The following is a 20,285-nucleotide window of genomic DNA, read 5'->3' on the forward strand; positions in this document are numbered from 1 at the left end:
GTATTCACACGAGGTGACCTGGCACATTGAGTTGTCCTGCTGGCCTTTGTAGTCTATAATATGGCAGCATATATAAACTTTATCTTTTCTGGACTTCATTCACAAAGCACTCACTGTTATTAGAATCTCATTAGAGTGCCATCATTCTTTGCACTAATTTTATCAAAGTCTGTGGTTTGCAGTGGTAGGTGGACAGCAGTTCCAGACAGCATCCGTTTTTGTTTTTTGGTTTTTTGGCCACAGTGCACAGCTTACAAGATCTTAGTTCCCCAACCAGGGATCAAACCCAGGCCCACAGCAGTGAAAGTGCCAAGTCCTAACCACTGGACCACCAGGGAATTCCCACAGACAGTGTTAGTATTTCTGATCTGGTCAGCCTGCTTGTATTGAGAGGCAAGGTCGAATCCATACCACTGCATATGAGTCAGAACTTTGATCACCTAAGGAAGAAGATTTAATACCCTCAGTTAGCTCTTTAAGAAAAAATTTTATCGAAGTGTAGTTGATTTACAATGTTGTGTTTAACTTCTGCTGTACAGCAAAGTGACTCAGTTATGCATACATAGATTCTTTTTCAGATTCTTTTTCATTATTGTTTGTCACAGGATATTGAATATAGTTCCCTGTGCTATATGGTAGGACCTTGTTGTTTATCCATTCTGTATATAATAGTTTGCATCTGCTAATCCCAACCAGTTAGCTCTTTGATGCTGTAACACAGCTTTTTTTTTTTAATATGGTCTCAAATGTATTCACTGAAGCTTAAACAACCCCACCATCCTCTTTATGTCTTAGAGAAGGTTCAGTTACCAATGGATGTTATCACAGTGATCCAAAGGAATCTATACAATTTAGGCAGACATTTTCGTGTTGTCATAAAACTTCTTTTAAAATTCAAAAATGGTAGCCCTTTTTAGAATATTTTCATCATCTTTATTTTCAGTTGCAGTTTTGAATAGTAAAAAATGCTTTTAAACAAAGGTCAGGCCATGTTATATCAGTCATCAGTCATAATAAATCATAATATAGTCCAAATTTGCTAACTATGTCTTACAATAAAAATGACCTCTTGGCTAGTTTTCTGAAGCCACTACTTTGATATCTTTATGGGGAAAGCTGTGATTAAGAGATTTCCTTTTTGAAAAAATTACAAAATAATACCTAGAGGGTGGTGGGAGAATGTATTCAGTGATTACATTCAGAGTAAGTGCCTTTAAAGAAGGCCTATGTTCAGATTTATTCATGTAGAAGATTTATGACATAATCTATCTTTTATATGCTGGACCTTAACGTTTTTTTTCCAGCTAATTTGGGCATAGGAATACCGCTTCTGGCCAGCAACTTTATCAGCCCCAGTATGACTGTCCATCTGCAAAGTGAAAATGGAGTCCTGGGTTTGGTAAGATAGAAATTAAAGTTTTATTTATTCAATCTTGATGGAGAATGAGATATTTTATATAGTGAAACCTTCTTATAACTGAGAGTTGTTACCTTAAAGTTCCCAATGTTGTTTTTCTTTCTTCTTATCCTCATAATAAAATATTTAACTTTTCCCATAAAATGGTGGTACTTGTGAGCACGTCGTGTTGTATTTTTTGGAGTAGATGGTAGTTTCCTGACTATGAGCTGTCCGACTGCTCCTCCTTTGTCCCTGTATCAGCTTCCATCTCCCCTAGTGCATCTGTTTCAGACATCTCACACCATCCTGTTTAGGTAGTTATTTTTAACCTTTGTGTGATTGAACAAGATAATGAAGGTCATTAACAATTCTACATTAAATAAAAATCAGTAAGTCTCAGCATGAGAAACTGAAGAGTAACATTTCTACTTTAGGACAGGACATTTTTTGACAGTTGATTAATTCAAGAAGTTCTCCTCAGGTGATACTCGTTTTGAGGCCAAGTTATTCAAAAGGGAGAATTTTCCCTTCCTCAAGATTAACCTTCCAGATGGGCTCAATATTCTCATAGAATTTGGCCATTCTCTTCAATATTATAATAAAATTAAGAAATACTTCAGCTTCCTGGGTAACATTTTTTATTTACTTATTAATTATGGCAGAGATTACTTATAGTCTGACAATTTATAATATTCCTAATCTTTTATTGTTTTTCAGTAGCTCTTAACTGTTAATGCAGTACAAATTGTACATATGGAAAATATATATCCAGTATTTAAAATATAAATAATGGTCATGAGATTGTAGTTGATACTGATTGAGGCAATAATTGTGATCACTTTCAGAAACACAAAAATGATGTGAGTCTGGATAAAAGCAGATTCATAGTGCAGTCAAAGACTTAAATTTTTAAGGTACCTTAGAGATTATCTAGAGTGACCAATTTCCTCATTTTGAAGGCAAGGGAAATAAGTCAATATGAATTACCCATTGTCACTGTTTAAAGAAAAATTTACACAGGTATAAAACATTAGTTGCCATTTCAATTTATTCAAAGAATAAATTTTTGGTCCCTTTTTTGAAAGTATGTTAAAATTTCACAGCCAATATTTCCTCATTCTTGGCTCTAATTTAGACCTTTTCTTTTCCCTTTTTCCATTTCCTCCCTTTTCGTTGAATATGTGTTATGTTATGAAACTACTCACTCCAAGTAATTAGAGATGGTTTATAAGAATACATAGAAAATTAAAAAACAAAAACTTAGTGAGAATTACTAGGCAAAAACAAAATAAAAGTATCAAAACTTAGATGGACTGAGAGATAAGGTTAGAACTCCAAATCCGAGCCTTTAGGTGCTACATACCAAAAAGCTGAAACTGTGCTTCTCCAGACGCTTCTAGCCAAATAAGGCAGCCATGTAGTTTGTATTCATTGATATACTAACAGGAAGATTTCTGAATAACATCGGCTGCATAGTAGGTAGTAAATAATTACTTTTTTATTCACCTGTATTTCCAACAGCTTAACATTTCTTTCAGACTTTGGTATTTTTTAGAAAATATTTTTCACTTACCCAAGCACAGTTTGTAGCATAGAAAAGACAAATCAACGTGGAAAACAGAGCCATGAAAACACTGGGATTATTTTGAAAAGGTTCGCCTCAAGTCTTTTGATGATTTCCTAGGGTTTTAAGCAAAGTTACTTATATTTCAGTTTTAGTGTGTGATTCAGTGAGAAACTTCTTTTCCTAATTGAACATGTGCTTTATTTGACAGGGTCCTTACCCATTAGAAAATGAAGTTGATGCAGATCTAATCAATGCAGGTAAACTCACTCATCACATGTTTTTCCAGCCTTTTCCTTTGCTATTAATTTAGTTCTCTGCCAAGTAATAGCAAAGAGTTGGGCTTGTTTCTTTGTCTTTTCCTGGAGAATATGCCACTGTATTTTTCATGGAGGAAGCGAGAGAGAAGCCTTCCTAGTGCCCTCTTGGTCCAGATTGCCTGTCAGAGGTCTTCCCTATTTAGGGCAGAGTAAGATAAAGGAGAAATTGCAGGAGGGGCTACATATAATGGTAGGAGCTTTGGTGGGTCAATCAGTCAGCGTCCTGAGAGCACTCTCAGGTGGGGGGTAACGAGGAGAATTAAAGGAAGGGACAGTTTACAAGGGTGCAGAGAAGATTAAGGGAAACCAGAAAGGATGCTGAAGCACCACAGGGAGTTCTTATCACTCCTAGGCCTTAAGGGGCAGCTGTGGGAGAGGGCAACCTAACAGGAAGCAGGGTCTTTGTAGAGGAACACGACCATCTTGCAGAAACCTGGGTGAGGGTGAGAATGGAGGTCTTCTCTGCTGGGTCTCCTGCTTGTGCCTCCCATTGGCCAATCCTAGGTTGAAATAGGTCTGCTTTCTCATGACAAGAAGGTGGGGAGTGGATCCATAGTGGCCAAAACCAAGATCTGGTGCACTGAGGTTTTTGTTGTGGTTGATACTTACTGTCCTCTAATCGACATCAGAGTTAGGAGAGCATCCTTCAAAGGTTCAAGGGTGCTTAAGGATGTACTCTGCCACTCAGTGCAACCCAGTGATGTAAGTAATAAATACAGAGTTTCTTTGTACTGGGGACTCTAGCCTGTCTTCTCCTTAATTCCTGCATTCATATGCTTTGCCTTTTATTATTAGCCTTTTATTTGACTGGGACATAGGGTCACATGTAGCAGCAGCCTAGAGGAGGAAAAACAGGTCAGACCTTTTGCCCATGCTTGAGGCAGCACTGCCACCGTGTTAGGGCTAAAGATTATCCTTAGAATGGGGCTGTCCATAAGAAGCTAATTTTTATATTCTAGCATGTTTTTCTTTACTATTCTTCTACTCCTATTCACTCTACCCCCGCAAAAGTATTATTGTTACTTCATGTTCAAAAACAGTGTGTGTAAATTTCAGAAGAGAAGAAGTAAAAGCTGAACATAAAGGCCAGCTGCCAAGTAGAATTGATGTTTGATGCTTAGGATTTTTGAAAGTAAAACAGCTTCTGGTTGAATAGTTGAGTTAGTTAACACGACTCAACTCTGAAAGGCCCACTGTGGTAAAGCAATGACATTTAACCAAGGCTGTAATTTAATTGTACTGTACCCTTTAGCAATAGCTCGTTGATCTGTGACAATATTTGCTGCTTGGTTTAATTAATTAATGTTAGTGAGTTATTTGCAAAATGAATAACTCCATTTTCCAAATATCAGGCTTGAGCTCATAAAACCCACTTTCTTTGGAAAAATAGTTAATCTTTTCAGTGACATCATTGGACAGTAGGCGTTTCTGATTCCATTGAGCTTTAGCTCAATCCTGATGAAGCCACCAGTTTTAGATGTCAACTTCTGAGATATCACGTATAATCTTAAACTACTTTGTAAAACAAGAATTCATTGCTTTGGGGAAGCCAGGCTGCAAAATAGTTTAATAATATCCTATCTCTTTCATCAAAGTCCTCTTTGGAATTTATGATGCTTTTGACTTCGGAGCTAAGTTAGGGAGGAAATACTTTGAACTCGAGAACCCAGAATATAAATTGGTGGTTCCACAATTCCCCAAGTTTGGAAATTACCAGGAAGATCAGCCCATTGTTTGTGTTAATTTGAAACAATTTCTATAGAAATCCCTTGGAAGGACTATAAAGAGTTATGTTTCTGGGCATAATCAGTGTATTAAAATTTTAAAATAATAATACAGCTATTTCTAAGGATCCCTTTTTCTAAGTAATAATTTCATATGGTTATATAACAATGAATGACCACTTGTATAGCACTACATAGCTTACAGCATACTTTTTTCAAATATATTAAATCATTTGAGCCTCAAGTGAAAACCTGTTGTACAGATTGGGAAACTCAGGCCCAGAAACATGACATGATGTTCTCAAGATCACGTTGCTAGGGACTGGACTAACACAGGGTCTCCTGCTACTCGCCCCTGGCCTTCTTCTCTGCACGTTGAGCTATATCCACTGATAACCTGAGTTTTACTGAGGTGCATAAGGCAGTGCTTAGAACATTTCCAAGGTCCCAGGAAGATTTGCAGTATCCCAATGGAATTGTGAAATTTCTAATAAATCTCATGTTAGCTTTCATATTAATGTGCATTTTGCATTCTTTCCTATTTCTTAATATTATTTTCTTTAATATCAGAATAATGTTTTAAATGACTTCCTTTTGATTAAAACTACTTAGAAAGAACCACCGTGTTAATCTCCTGGCTTTTGAATATCCCTGGTTCCTGCCATGTACCTCTAGAGCAGTGGTTTTCTGTGGGAAGGAAGGGTGATTTCTCTCCCCTGGGGACATCTGACAATGTCTGGAGACTTTTTTTTTTTTTTGCGGTATGCGGGCCTCTCACTGTTGTGGCCTCTCCCTTTGCGGAGCACAGGCTCCAGACGCGCAGGCTCAGCGGCCATGGCTCACGGGCCCAGCCACTCCGCAGCATGTGGAATCTTCCCGGACCGGGGCATGAACCCGTGTCCCCTGCATCAGCAGGAGGACTCTCAACCGCTGCACCACCAGGGAAACCCTGGAGACATTTTTGATTGCCAGTGTTACTGGCACTTAGTGGGTAGAAGCCAGGGATGCTGTTAAATATCCTACAATAACCAGAACAGTTATCCAGCTCCCAGCATCAATAGTGCCTGCTCTAGAGGTCTGTGTGCCACATCTGAAGAATCACAGGCCTGAACATTAGAGTTCAAATAGTATGGCATTCAAGATCTATCTAATGGTTGTGAGTGACCTTTTCAAATTTATCTTTCTCTACGCCCTACAAGGTCTTCTGAGTCCACCCATACTGAACTGCTGGATCTCTTCTGACCATGACTCGTGCTTTCCTTCCTCCATGACTTTGCTCTTCCTGTGCCTTTCATTTTTGTTTGGTTCTGTCCCTTCCTTTTTTATCCCCATCTCTTTATTGGTAATGTCCTATTGAAATGCATTATACGTATCCTTGAAATCCCAGTTCATTTGTCCTCTCCAGTTCCTTCTGTGGCTTAGAAGTGCCCCTCCTTCGAACCCACAACACATCTAGTGTCTCATAAGCATACCACATTTTGCCTTGTAGTTACTTGTGTATATTCGTCTCTCTTGCTGGGTATTATGTTCCTTTTTCCTGGGGCAGTGGTTCTCAAAGTGTGGTCCCCAGAGACACAGCATTAGCATCCCCATCACCGGGGACTTGTTAGCGATGGAAATTCTCAGACTCTAGGGAGTTGAGCTCAGCAGTCTGCATTTTTATAAGCCCTCCATGTGATTCTGATGGGTGTTAAAGTTTGAGAACCATTCGTTTAGGGCATCTGCATTTTGTGTGTAACATTGTTCAAGGCACAGAGTAGACATTTACTTGATATTGAGTGAATGACATGTTACATCATGAGCCAAAGGACTCAAAACTATGAAATTGAATAACTCTATTGCCTGAATATCATTAGAGGATATAGACATACACACGAGCAAATTTGGAGGAGACAGAAATCAATTAGGAAAAATCAAATAAGAAAGACCCTTTTCTTTAAGATATTAATTGTATTATTGATTATAATTGTTTCTTGACTAAATTTGGACGTTGCATTTGAAAAGCATGGATTCAACTTTAGGATACCTTTTTTTGTTTAGATTTTGGATATTAAAAATGATGAAAATTAACTTTGCTTCCAAAGAATGTATTTATAAGGTGCCAGAATGTGTTAGCAGGGGCCTGACAATAACTTTGTTTCATAAGAATTATTTTCTGGGCTCTTTAATAAAGCCATCCTTCATAAATCACATGGGGAGAGCTGAAGCTCTCTGCTTTGATCTCAAAGTTTCCTGTAAAGTGGTAAATAATGCCTTCTATGTACTACCAGCTGGTTGAGATGGCCTTTTGGAAGTCATTGTGATTTATCACATAGAGAACAAAGATTGAGATTTTTTTGTTTCTCTGCATTTTCAGCCTGCAAGTTCTTCCTTGCCTCTCCACCTCACAGGATTGGTGAGGAACTGTATTTGCTGGATGTGAAAGTTGTGTTAGGATAAGGTTTAGTTGTATTACACTTGTCCTGAAACCTGGAGTTCACGGGCTGGTGTATAACCGCACCATAAAAGTGAATTGCTTGCCCGTGTAGCATTTATCCCTAAAGGGGTGATGGCACTGTCTTTTCCACAGGCAGGTTTGCAGTGAGGAATAATAACAATGACAATAATAAAAGTAATGTTTACAGAGTCCTTTCTCTATGCCAGGTACTAGAGTTAAAGACTTCACATGCGCTATTTCATTTAATTCTCCAAATATTACGTGCTGTCTAAAAGCCAGCCACTACTAACCGCACCAGAAAGTATTTTCCGAAGCTTTTCAGCCTTGTGGTCCTTTAAAAGATGTGAAAATGTTTCCTTTGCTTAGAATCAAACTTTTTTGGCCAATAAATAATTCAGCATGGTATAAATAGTCTTACCCTTGCTTTACAGTTGAGCTCAAATGGAGCGGGATATTGGTGGAGAAGTTAGCTCTCAGGGAAGACTTGAGAAGTTGAGGTTATGGCTGTTGTTGAACAGCTGAGCACGATCAGATCGGTCTGGTCCTGTTGTGTCCAAGAGCTTCTCTCTGTTCTAATCTTGGAATCACTTTTCTTCCCCTTCTCTTTGTCTGCCCTATCACACTGGGGCCATGGCATGAGGTGTTATCAGACAGTTGACTTACCTTTGGCAAAGTGGCATGTGAGCACTTTTCTATTGAGACCAGAAGCTTCTCCTAGGCACCTAAAGCTCCTGCACAGACAGGTCACAAGAAAAAAGCAGCTCAAGTTTGAGTCAGGTGATATTATAGGTTGTGTGGGGACTGGATGACCTTGAAGAACTTTTCCAGTTCTGGACATTTATTATGAGATATAAGTTTTGTGAGAGGTCCTTACCTTCTTTGGTTTTAATAGAAACATAGGAGCAAGGGAAGAAAAATGAAACAGAGAGAGAGAGAGATTGAAGAAGAGATTCAGTCCCAGTGATGTTAAGGAATTAGGTGAGACCTCTCTTTCTAGGTTATTTACTGAATTTTAAGAAATATCTGAGGAGCATCTCCTGTGTCACTCCCTTCAAGTTGTATTCCTTCATGTCTGTTCCACATCTTTGCTCCAGTGACTTACAGTAGCATGGGTTTTGACAGGTGTATCCCAGCAACTCCTTTCCTCGTCACTCCTATTAGCATTTAACAGGGGCTTGTGAAGGGACTGAGTCTGGTGGGAGGCGGGGATGGTTATGTAATAATAGGCAGTAGAGTGGTGCATTGTCTGTAGAGAATTTCAAAACAATAATAAAATTAAAAGTTGGGCTGCTTTTTATTATCACCATGCAAGGGCAAATCTGAACAATGTTAGTGACAAAATTCTCTTCTTCATAGGTGAACAGTTCCCGCTTTGTCTCCCATACCCCTGTTGCTGCCACAAGGGACCCTTAGTTCTGTAGGAAACAGAGAAGGTATAGACCTCTGTCTCCACCATGATTTCCACTCTTAGAAATCTAATAGCCTTTTCTTTCCTCTTTTTCTCCCGTGTGTGTGTGTGTGTGTGTCTGTGTAGGCAAGGAAACAGTTACTGTTCTTCCAGGAGCCTCTTATTTCTCCAGCGATGAATCATTTGCGATGATTAGAGGGTATGTAATAACGGAGCCCCTCATGTTTCACGTGACTTGTAATGAGCTGAGTCATCCCCTGAGTCTGTTAGCAAGACTCTGAAACATAGACACCTCTCCCAGCCAGAAAATGATCATGGGCTTGTTTGGCTGCACCAAGATGTGAAATTATTCACATTGAATGTTGGCAGTTGGTACTTCCAGCCCGCTATTATCAAAGGAACCCTCAAAATGGAATATATATCTGTGCCAACTAAAGTAAACACTTTTAAGGCTCTTTCTGAGGATCCTAACATTTTCTACAAACTGTGTTTTCATTTTCTAGCTAGTGTTTGCTTTCAAATCTAGCCATATTCTCCCTCACTGAAGGAAACAAACTCACTGTGTACACCTGTTTTTAATTTGTTTTTGGAGACAGTATAGGCTATAATTTTTTAAAAAGAACTCTTAATGGTTATTTCTCTACATTAGCTTGAGCCAATCTATTTGGAAATCAGGTGTTGAGTGGAGGAAAGCAAATGTACTTTGGTGGGGGGGAGGTTAGAATTATTTATTTTCATTGCTGGCAATTTCAAGCAAAAGGGACATAAAGCTTGTGAAGTTTGCTTTATATTTCTTCTTTATCTTTCTCAGGGGACATGTCAATCTAACAATGCTAGGAGCCATGCAGGTTTCCAAATATGGTGACCTGGCTAACTGGATGATACCAGTAAGTAGACATGTTTTCTTCTGAATTATGCCTGGGTCAGAATAGTTATTCTTGAAGTATTAAGAAAAATCTCATCAAATTGCTTTGAGTGCAAATATAATTGTTACAAAAATAAATATTTTGATATGTATTTCTTATTTCAATCAAATTCTAATAAAGGAAATACTGAAAATATTTAGCCTTGCCAGTTTACTGTGTAGCTGGGACTAAAAATAGGTAAGATCGGGTCAAAGCATAATTTTCCATGGAGGAATAGAAAACTGAGGAAGGTAAAAAAGAATGGGTTAATTATACTCTGATAAAAGTAAGAAATACAAATATTTATTATAACTAAGTTTTTATAACTAGAAAGTACAATTAAGTTCATTAATTTTATGTTAATTCTATTATTTTCTTATTCACAGTGATTAAAATCCTCTCTTGATTTAGTCATGTGACCCCATGAGTAATCAATCACATTTTCTTCTATTATGGAATACAAAACCTGTGATGTTTAAACATGCTTGTGAAATGCAAACAGTTTTCATGTACTAATGACTTAGATCGAGGAAGAAGCCTCTTGGAATTAGCTTTGGAAAAAGGACTGTAATTGGTTGATTTATGAGTGTGGTTCTTTACATTCCTGATTGGTGCTTCCTGATGTGTGTATGGAAACAACAATGAATGTGTGTCGATGATTATGAGCTCATTTTGGCTGGTAGCTCAGGTTACTCTTTTAATGTGTGTGTTTAAGGATTTCTGTGTGTTTCTCTGAAGCATCAGCTACAAGGAGTTTAAGTAATTGAGGCTGATGTTCTATGATGAGAGTTTTTTGTTTTTTGAAATTTCTTAGATTTTTCTCTACTCATTTTTTGAGGAAGGTGGATTAATATAGTTGATAACAATGTTAGAGATTGTGTTAGTTTAGCTTTTTTGATCTATGATCTCCCAAAACATTATTTTAAAATTTCAATTGTTATTATAACCTGGTTCTCAAACGTGGTTACATATTGGAAGCACCTGGGAATTTTAAAAAATGGTGATACCTTGGTGCCCCCCCTTAGAGATCCCAATTTAATTAATCTGAGATATAGCCTGGGAATTGGGCATTTTAAAATCAATCCTAGGTGATTACAATATGTAACCAAGTTTGAGAACCGAGTTTGAGTGTATTAAAGAATGCTCATCAGGGACTTCCCTGGTGGCAGAGTGGTTAAGAATCAAAGCATAAAAACAAAGACCGGGGTTTGTGCCCCGGTCTGGGAAGATCCCACATACCGCCGAGCACCTAAGCCCATGTGCCACAACTACTGAGCCCACACGCTCTAGAGCCTGTGAGCCACAACTATTGAGCCCATGTGCCACAGCTACTGAAGCCCCCCTGCCTAGAGCCCATGCTCCGCAACAAGAGAAGCCACTGCAATGAGAAGCCCACGCACACAATGAAGAGTAGCCCCGGGCTTCCTTGGTGGCTCAGTGGTTGAGAATCTGCCTGCTAATGCAGGGGACACGGGTTCGAGCCCTGGTCTGGGAGGATCCCACATACCACAGAGCAACTAGGCCCGTGAGCCACAACTACTGAGCCTGCGCGTCTGGAGCCTGTGCTCCGCAACAAGAGAGGCCGTGATAGTGAGAGGCCCACGCATCGCAATGAAGAGTGGCCCCCACTTGCCACAACTAGAGAAAGCCCTTGCACAGAAACGAAAACCCAACACAGCAAAAAAGAAAAAAATAATTAATAAACTCCTACCCCCAACGTCTTCTTAAAAAAAAAAAAAAAAGAGTAGCCCCCGCTCACAGCAACTAGAGAAAGCCCGTGCGCAGCAAGAGACCCAATGAAGCCAAAAATAAATAAATTAATTAATTTAAAAAAAATGATCATCAATCATATTTAAAATGTAAGGGGAAAATATCATTGATGCATTAATAGTCAGAACTCTTAGCAGATTATGGATTATATTGTTATTTTAGTTTTAAAATGTTCATCACCCTAAATCAGCTATTGCTATAAGAGTTGGCAGCTTTTGGAGGCTTCAGAGAAATCAGAGAGGGTCACCTGAGCATTGTATAGTAAGTCAGATTGATACTTTATAGGAATGTTTGTTTGTGTAGAAAGAATGTATTTCTTTTTTCAAATTTTAGAAAAAGGCTATAGGAGGTAGTAGAAGGAGCATAGAAAAGCAAGCCCTGGGTTTTAGCCCTGACTCTACCAGTAATCAAAGTGTAACCTTGAACATGTCACTTAAGCTCTTTGGGTTAAAGCATCCTCATCTATAAAATGAAGATTTGAGAATAGATAATTTCAGGGGTCTCGTCTGGCTTTCACAGGTTAGCAGTTCAGAGCAAAGATCCTGTAGTGAGACAGACCTGGGTTGAAATCCAATTTTTGTCACTTACTAGCAGTGTAACTTGAGGCAGTTGCCTATTTTTCCTCATCTGTAAAATGAGAATGATGTAATAGTATCTACTTTATAGGACTGTATAAAGGAATAAATGATATAATGAATACAGAGTATGTATCACAGAGCTTGACCCACAGCATATGCTAGATAAACAGGTTGTTATTATTTGATAAGTTAAGAAGGAGAAGTTGGAGATGCTGGCAGAGAAGGGAATAGGATTGGCTACCATGAACAGAAACAACAGAGTTTTAAATAGAGTCTATTTCTCTGAGCTATTAGTGAGTTTTGAAATCAAATTTCACAGTGGTTCTAGGTGTGGAGCAGAAACGTGTGCGACACATTTTTGCTTTCGGGGAACTTGGGCATCTTTAACAAGTTAGTATATGATTTGTTTTTATTATGGTTTAGCACACAATGAGGCTGGAAGCTGTCATAGTGAGAGTATGCATTATGTAGTTGTCATTTGTAGGAAAGATTTTCCAGCATGTATCACAATTTTACATATCCTATGGAGATTGCTGTGAATGATTAAACCATCACTGTTAATTACTTTATAAATTTCTTAATACAATTTGGAGCTCATGAGTTTCCAAAGGACTGGATCTAGTGGGGCAGCGTTAGGGAACTGGAGTTCTGAAGGGACATGGAGAAGAATTAAGCATAAAAAGTGTTCTTGTGTCTGGTTCCACTCTTTTGGTCATGGAAGTTGGTAGTGTCATTTCTGAATGAGCATTTTTGTTCTTTTAGTAACTGATAATCACTTCTTGGATTCTTTATATGTGACGCACAGTATATATTTTGATTCCTTTGGATGCAGGATAGCTTAAGAGTCAAGACTATGAGCTCTAGTTTGGAAGAGATCTGATTTGAATTTCAGCTCTACCGCTTACAAATTACACAATCTTTAGTACCTGTTTTTGTTAGGATTAAATGAGAAGAAAATGAAAAGTGAAGACTCAAAGCACTCCATAAATAGTGGCTATTATTTTTATATTCTTCAATGCATTATTGCTTAACTTTAAAGAGGGAGTATTTGGGGCTTCCCCGGTGGTGCAGTGGTTGAGAGTCCACCTGCCGATGCAGGGGACACGGGTTCATGCCCCGGTCCAGGAAGATCCCACATGGCGCGGAGAGGCTGGGCCCGTGAGCCATAGCCACTGAGCCTGCACGTTTGGAGCCTGCGCTCCACAACGGGAGAGGCCACAACAGTGAGAGGCCCACGTACCACAAAAAAAAAAAAAAAAAAAAAAAAGGAGTATTTGCCTTAAAATACACTGGCATAAGCAAGACTATATTTTACAGTAACTAGTACAGCCTTTGTATCCAAAGTTCATATTCAAGTACCAGATCTGAAGACACATTTCTTGTTCTTATTCGTTATGGATAAGATACAGCCTAGCCTCCTTATATAGTTTCAGTGAGTGATCTATGTCTATTTGCCCCAAAGATTTATGTTGATTTATAAAATTTAGATATATTTTTATTGCAGGGTCTGGCAGTCAAGGAGCTGAAAAGTTCAGTTTTATTGTATCATTTTTCATTTACTTTTATCTTTTTACTGAGTTTAATAATCTTTCAATGGTTGTAAAGCCTTGAGTTTCTCTGCATCATGGCATCCCCATGAATTATTACCATGCCAGATTATAATAAACATTAAGCTTTTAAGGCAGGCAAATGGTGTGGATGCTATTTGTCTTATCCTTTAATAGCTTCTTAGTATGCAGCATGGGTCCCATTTTCACAGATTTTTGAAAATTCTGCCCCAAGCATCCAAAGAGAGAAAATGTGACAAAACAGTAGTTGGCTTCTTCAAGTTCCGTGATTATTGTGATGATGGTAAGACCCCAGGCAAGCTACGGAAATGTGGTAAGATGTGCAATCCGTTGACTCTCCATTCAGAGCTGCTCTGGCTTTCCTAATGCTTATTTTTGGGAAACAGCTGCCATAAATGATTGACTTGTGAAGGGAAGTTGATGTGTGTGATCAGCTATGAGAGCTGTTTTTTAAAAACATGCAACAGCCGCCTGCTGGACAGTGTTGCTGTATATGAGCAACATAACAGCCAAGGGCCTCCTCCTTTTACATGGGGAGAATTGAAATAAGAGATTCTTGGGGCAAAGAAAAATAGAATGTTTAGGTGTTTGTTTTTCCCTAATATTTTTCATTTCTTTGTGCATTTAGAAGATTAAATCCAAATCAATGTCATATTCATGTATGTGTACATAAAGTTAATTTGGTCTTCTATCTATAATGTCTGTTTTAAATAAGCTAACTCTCTCTCTAGTCTTCCTACTTGTACAGCTGGGGCCAGGGGTTGTGTTCAAGATTTAATCTAGTGATTTAGATCTGTCAGTTGTAGTCCAAATATTAAATCTGTAGATACAGATATAAAAATATAAAGATTATGGTATAGAAAAAGATATAAACATACAGAAACAGATATGATTTTAACATATTGGTGTCTTATCCATTTGGTCCCAACACTCTGGTAACCACAAACCACGGGTAAGGAGAAAGGATAGGTGGACAATATGTACGTGATGGTATGATGCTTTTACAGTTATTCAGTAGTGTTCTTTCTCTATCAATGGAATGTAGTGGAAAGTGTACAGAACTTGGAATTAGATATACCTGTGCTTAAATAGTGGCTCTCTTACTTTCTGATGGTGTGGTAAATTATTTCACCTTAGTATACTCATTTGTAAAATGAGAATATTTAACTCATATGCTTGATCTGGGGATTAAGTTAGCTTATTCAACAAATATTAGGCATGTATTAAGGGCTATCCTATAAATTTCTCTCTAAGCACTGTATTAATGACATTCTACAAATTTTTATTTTGTTTGTTTCATTGTCATTTTCTTCAGAATATTTTCTTATCTCCCTTGTGATTTTTTTCCATGACCTACTGATTATTTAAAAGTATGTTATTTAATTTCCAAATATTTGATGATTTTCCACAAAACTTTGTGCTAATTTCTAGTTTAATTCTCTTGAAGTCAGAGGACATACTTTATATGGTTTCCATCCTTTTAAGTTTGAGATGTATTTACAGCCTAGAATATAGTCTATATTTGTGACTGTTCCATCTGCACTTGAAAAGAATGTGTATTCTGCTCTTGTTGGCTAGAGTGTTCTATAACTGTCAATTAGGTCCAGTAGGTAGATGGTGTTGTTCAAGTCTTCTGTGTCTTTCTATTAGTTATTGAGAGAAGAGCATTGAAATCTTCAGCTATAATTGTGCATTTGTATATTTCTCCTTTCAGTTGTATCACTTTTTGCTTCATATATTTTAGAGCTCCATTACTAGTTGCAGTAATACAACTAGTTGTATTAGTAGTACTTAAGATAGTTATGTTCTTTTAACAATTTGACCTCTTTTTAAAATTATATCTCTCTAGAGCGAGTGGGCTTAATTGCCCCGCAGCATGTGGGATCTTAGTTCCCCGACCAGGGATTGAACCCATGTCCCCTGCATTGGAAGACAGATTCTTAACCACTGGACCACCAGGGAAGTCCTGACTTATTTTCTTATATATATATGTTTTAAGTGGTTCTTCCAGGTTTTACAATACACATCTTTTATTTGTCACAGTCTACTTCAAGTTATGTTATATCATTTACATATAATAAAAGAACCATACAACTCTAAACTTATATTCTGTGCTCTTATCCTATTTGCTATTAATATTTAGTCATATGTTTTATTCTGCATGTATTACAAACCTGCGATACTTTATTATATTTGCTCAAAACAGTCAACTCTCTTTTAAAGAGATTGAAAAATGAGAAAAATAGTGCATATTTTAAAAATATAATTTATATATATAAATTGTATATTTTATCTATTTTCCCAATATATTTGCCCTTTCCTTCACTTATCCTTTACATGAGTTCAGATTGCCATCTGATGTTATTTTCATTCCACTTGAAGGACATCCTTTGATGTTTCTTGTGGTGCAAGTCTTATAGATGTCACTTAGAATGATTCTTCCGATATTTGCTTTTAAACTTTTTGAGGTCAGTTGAGAGCAGCCTTTAGTTTCAGTCTAATTAGCCCCACTACTAATGCAATTTCTTTCTGAGGATTCTACCTGATGCCCCATGGTATTTCCCTCTGGTTAGGAGGAACGTGAATTATTCCCAGACCTGTGTGAGTTCTGGACATTTTTTGCCTAATACTTCCTAGTGGTTCTTCACCAGGCCTTGGATAACTTTTTCTTGTAGTGTACACACATCAGTACTCCACCAACAACTTGAGTTAACCTTTTGCAAATCTTCTGAGCTCTCTCTCTGTATAGCAGCCACCTCTCTGCTATTTTGAGATCTCAAGTCATATTCTAGCTGGGCTCTCTGAGCACAAATGAGACAGCTGGATTTCTCCTGGATTCCCTTCCCTGCACCGCAGCCTGTAAACTCTAGACATTAGCCTGGGGCAATTGTAGGCCCACCTCATTGGCTTCCCTTTTCTCAGAGATCACAGTCCTGTACTGCCTGTTATCTAATGTCTGAAAGATGCTTTTTCCTTTGTTTTGTCTGATTTTCTAATTGTGTGATACTAATAATAATATTTTTGAACTTAGGTTCCTATTTCTTGGATGATTTTTCTAGTAAAAATCCCTAGTAGGAGAATATCAATTTTTTAAGGTTTTTGATACATATTGAATTGCTGTCAAAAAAATTATCCCATTTACACTCACACTGTTTCCACTCTATCACCAACACTGGTATCCGCTTTTTTTCTATTCTGTTATTCTAGTCTGTTATTTTGCATTTCTTTAAAAACTGCCATCTGGGACTATTTAAAGAGCAGGCAGTGCCTTATTCTTCTGGAGGGGCACTGAATCCTCTTTTCTTTTGTTCTGAAGGTCTTCCTTTTGGCTTTTTAGCATTATCTCTTATTAATTATTGTTTCCAGTACTGCTCTCTTTGGTCTTTTATTTTTTGGCTACGCTGGGTCTTTGTTGCAGCGTGTGGGCTCTTCCTTGTGGGCTTCTCTCTAGCTGTGGCGTGCAGGCCTAGTTGCCCCGTGGCATGTGGGATCTTAGTTCCCTGACCAGGGATTGAACCCACATCGTCTGCATTGGAGGGGAGATTCTTAACCACTGGGCCAGCTGGAAGTCCCTATCTTTGGTCATTTTCAAAAGCAGCATTTATGGTGACTATTCTCTGTTAGGGAATGTGTCTTAAGAGACCAGCTGTAACAAGCAAGCATGTGAGAGAGAGAGAGAGAGAGAGAGAGAGAGAGAGAGTGTGTGTGTGTGTGTTTTGTTTCCAATATATTGAACAAGTTCTACATGTGGGCTGAAATCAAAACACAACATTTTTTATCTCCTGTGGTGCCTTTAACTTCCTTCAGTTAGGGAAGCTTTCCCTCTGCATGAGCTCATTCTCAGATAATAAACTGTCAGTGGGTCACTGTAATTCACAAACTCAGTCTTGGGTCTAGAATTAAAGGATCCAGTCCAAACTAGTGCACATTGCTTCAATTTGCATTCAAAAGCAATGCATCTCCTTTTACTACTGTTTCCCAGCTATAGGCAGCACAGACTGCCTACATTTGGCGAAGGTTGCTTGGGGTTCTCTTGCTTTTTCTCTCCACTCCACCAACTCAGTTTGGCACCACAGGGTCAAAATTCAGGAGAATGGGAAGTGAGGAAGTAAGGCAGGAAAGTTCTTACGTGGCTGGAGACTGGTAACGGCACGAGCTGCCTCCATGCTCTCTGGTCCTTTCAGATGTTTGAGGGACATAGATTCTCACTGATAGGACCCTCTCTTCCTTCCACAGCATCATGTTGAGAAAATATGAAAGCATCTTCATGCCGGCCCTCTCCCACATGGCCCACATCTGGGAAGCATCCACACATTTCTTGTCCCGCCTGCAGTAGTAGTGTAGGTATTTCCCCGGAATGATTATTTCTGCTTTCTAAGGTAGAAGTCAGACACGCCATTCCCTAGTTGCATCCTGGCTCTTCTCCGGAGGGTAGAATGCTCTCCCGTTGTCATCCAGGCTCTGTGAGATGTCGATTTAAGGGTAGGCACGCAGGTAACCCCTCTTTTTGGTCGCTGGGGCGGAGAGGGTAGGGTCACAGCCCACTTTTCTTTTATACAGCATCCTCTGCTATGGCCCATACTCTGCTCCTCGATCTTGTCAGTGGACCCCAAAATCTTAGAACTTGTTTTTGACCATTTTCTCTGAAAATTCTGTTTCTGCACATGTCTCACATGCTGGTATTTCGTAGTGGTCACATTGAAACATCCGTCAAAAGCAGGACCCAAAAAAGTCCCAATCTAACATTCACTTACTGCCGCTTTGGCCTGTGGGTCTGCTGTTTCCTTGCTGCCGTGATTACTTCTCCCTTGTAAGCTCATATTCAGCTAAGCCTCCGTATATGCTGGGGTATCTTCTATCTATGGTTCCTGTACATCAGGGCGATCCCCCCAGCTTATTCTGTTTCCAGTTGCCCTGGACGGAATAGAGGACCATGGAAGAAGCTAGCCAGGCTCTACTCATTCTTCCAGTGAATAAACTGCACTGAGCCAATGGAGAGACCTTTACATCCTGTGCCAGTTAGAGACCCATTTAATGCTTGCAGAATTTGTGAGAGCAAAGAATCATTTATTTTTGTACTGCAGTTTAATAAATGAGCATACATTAAAAAAAAAGACAACCTAGTATTAGTGAAATTTATGAATTTAGGGTGTTATTAGGAATATAAGCTGTTTATTATTGTTCTTTACTTGGAAACTATATTTGGCTATCCAAAAATACTTTAATCTATGACTGTCTGTAAAACATTATGTTGAAAACTACTCCTTAGTTTTATTATTCACATCCAATATTTTTCAGACTAAAAGTATTTATTGACTAACATATTGACATATTAATTTTATAAGGAAAATTCCTCTTACCTGGAGGCTCCTGTTGATGATTAAAAGTTGTGATTAAGGTTTAAAAGCCACAGCTAAATTATAAATCTAATATTTTTATGAGAAGGGAACTAACAGCTCTTAATTAAGCACATGCCATTAGCCAGGTACTATTTGGATATTTATTGTCACTTAATCCTTATAACTCTATGAGTTAAATATAACAATCCCTGTTATTATAGATGAAGAGATTCAAGCCAGGAGAGTTAACTATTCGAGTTTACCTATGTAGCAAGTTATGAAATGGGGATTTAATCACAGTATCCTGCTTTTATGTACTTTGCATTCTGCTGCAAGGTTTTTTTGGGGATGTATTTAGCTAATGCCTTTTGTGATGGAGGCAAAACTACCTGCAAAATAAATAAATATCTTTACAACATTTCTATAAACTTGATAAAGTATTGTTTCACTGTGTGGGGTAGAGGCTATTACAATTGGAAGGATACATGCTGTACCTTTAATACTAGTACAAGCTTCAGGCTTTGGAAGGCACTGGGTTGACCATTTGCATTTTCTTTCTTCCGCATCTTACCTTTTTAAGCCCTCACTCGAATTCTAAAGTCTCCACTGCCTAATCACATGTAATTAACATTAATCTCATGTATGAAGTATTTTATCCATTATCTACCCATTTTGTTTTTTATAATCTACCAGTTGAAGAGTTCTTTGAAAGAGTTCATGTCCTCTACTAGGATTTTTATAATTTTAGCTTTCAATATTTCTTAAATGGGAAACATTGAGACATAACTATAGAAATATGGGAATCAATGAAAAGGGGAATCCTAAATAGAGGTTAAAAGAAAAGATTAAAATTAAGATCAGGAAGGAACAATATCAAATTCATTAGCAAGTCAGCTCACTAGGCCTAGGTCCCCACCAAAGGGACGTGAGAATATGAAATAAATTTTTCTTTTTGGAATATCTCAATTTTCAGTGATCTTAAAGAGATTTTGTCTTTTGATTGTTGTCTGGGTTTGTTTTTTGCTCTGAAGGAAAGGAAATATTTTCCTCCTTGGGGTTGCATATGATGCATTTGTGAACAGCTGCTTAGTTCTAAGAACTTTGACTGTTCACTGGAACTCAGATGTATTTAAGCCAGACACTGAAAGAAAGATGAGCTAGACATCTGATTGGTTCCAGGCCATGATGCTACTTGGCTTTCTAGCGGCTCTGTAAGAACTTGATCATACTCTCCACCTCCTCTGGTATTAGAAGGCAGACTTCTATGCATGAA

General features: G+C 38.2%; 1 protein-coding gene across 3 annotated transcripts in view; it reads left to right on the top strand.

Moving 5' to 3' along the window:
• OXCT1 (3-oxoacid CoA-transferase 1) overlaps positions 1-20,285 on the top strand; it is a gene marked incomplete at its 5' end in the record, with an annotated part of 135,116 nt that overhangs the window by 67,730 nt on the left and 47,101 nt on the right. For all 3 annotated transcript variants that reach the window (XM_079703433.1, XM_079703435.1, XM_079703434.1), the window contains 4 exons: positions 1,305-1,399; positions 3,175-3,223; positions 8,979-9,051; positions 9,664-9,739. In XM_079703433.1, the coding sequence (XP_079559559.1) occupies positions 1,305-1,399; positions 3,175-3,223; positions 8,979-9,051; positions 9,664-9,739 (293 nt within the window). The remainder of the gene's footprint in view (positions 1-1,304; positions 1,400-3,174; positions 3,224-8,978; positions 9,052-9,663; positions 9,740-20,285) is intronic.

The sequence above is a fragment of the Hyperoodon ampullatus genome, assembly GCF_949752795.1.
Source record: "Hyperoodon ampullatus genome assembly, chromosome: 4".
Taxonomy (NCBI): domain Eukaryota; kingdom Metazoa; phylum Chordata; class Mammalia; order Artiodactyla; family Ziphiidae; genus Hyperoodon; species Hyperoodon ampullatus.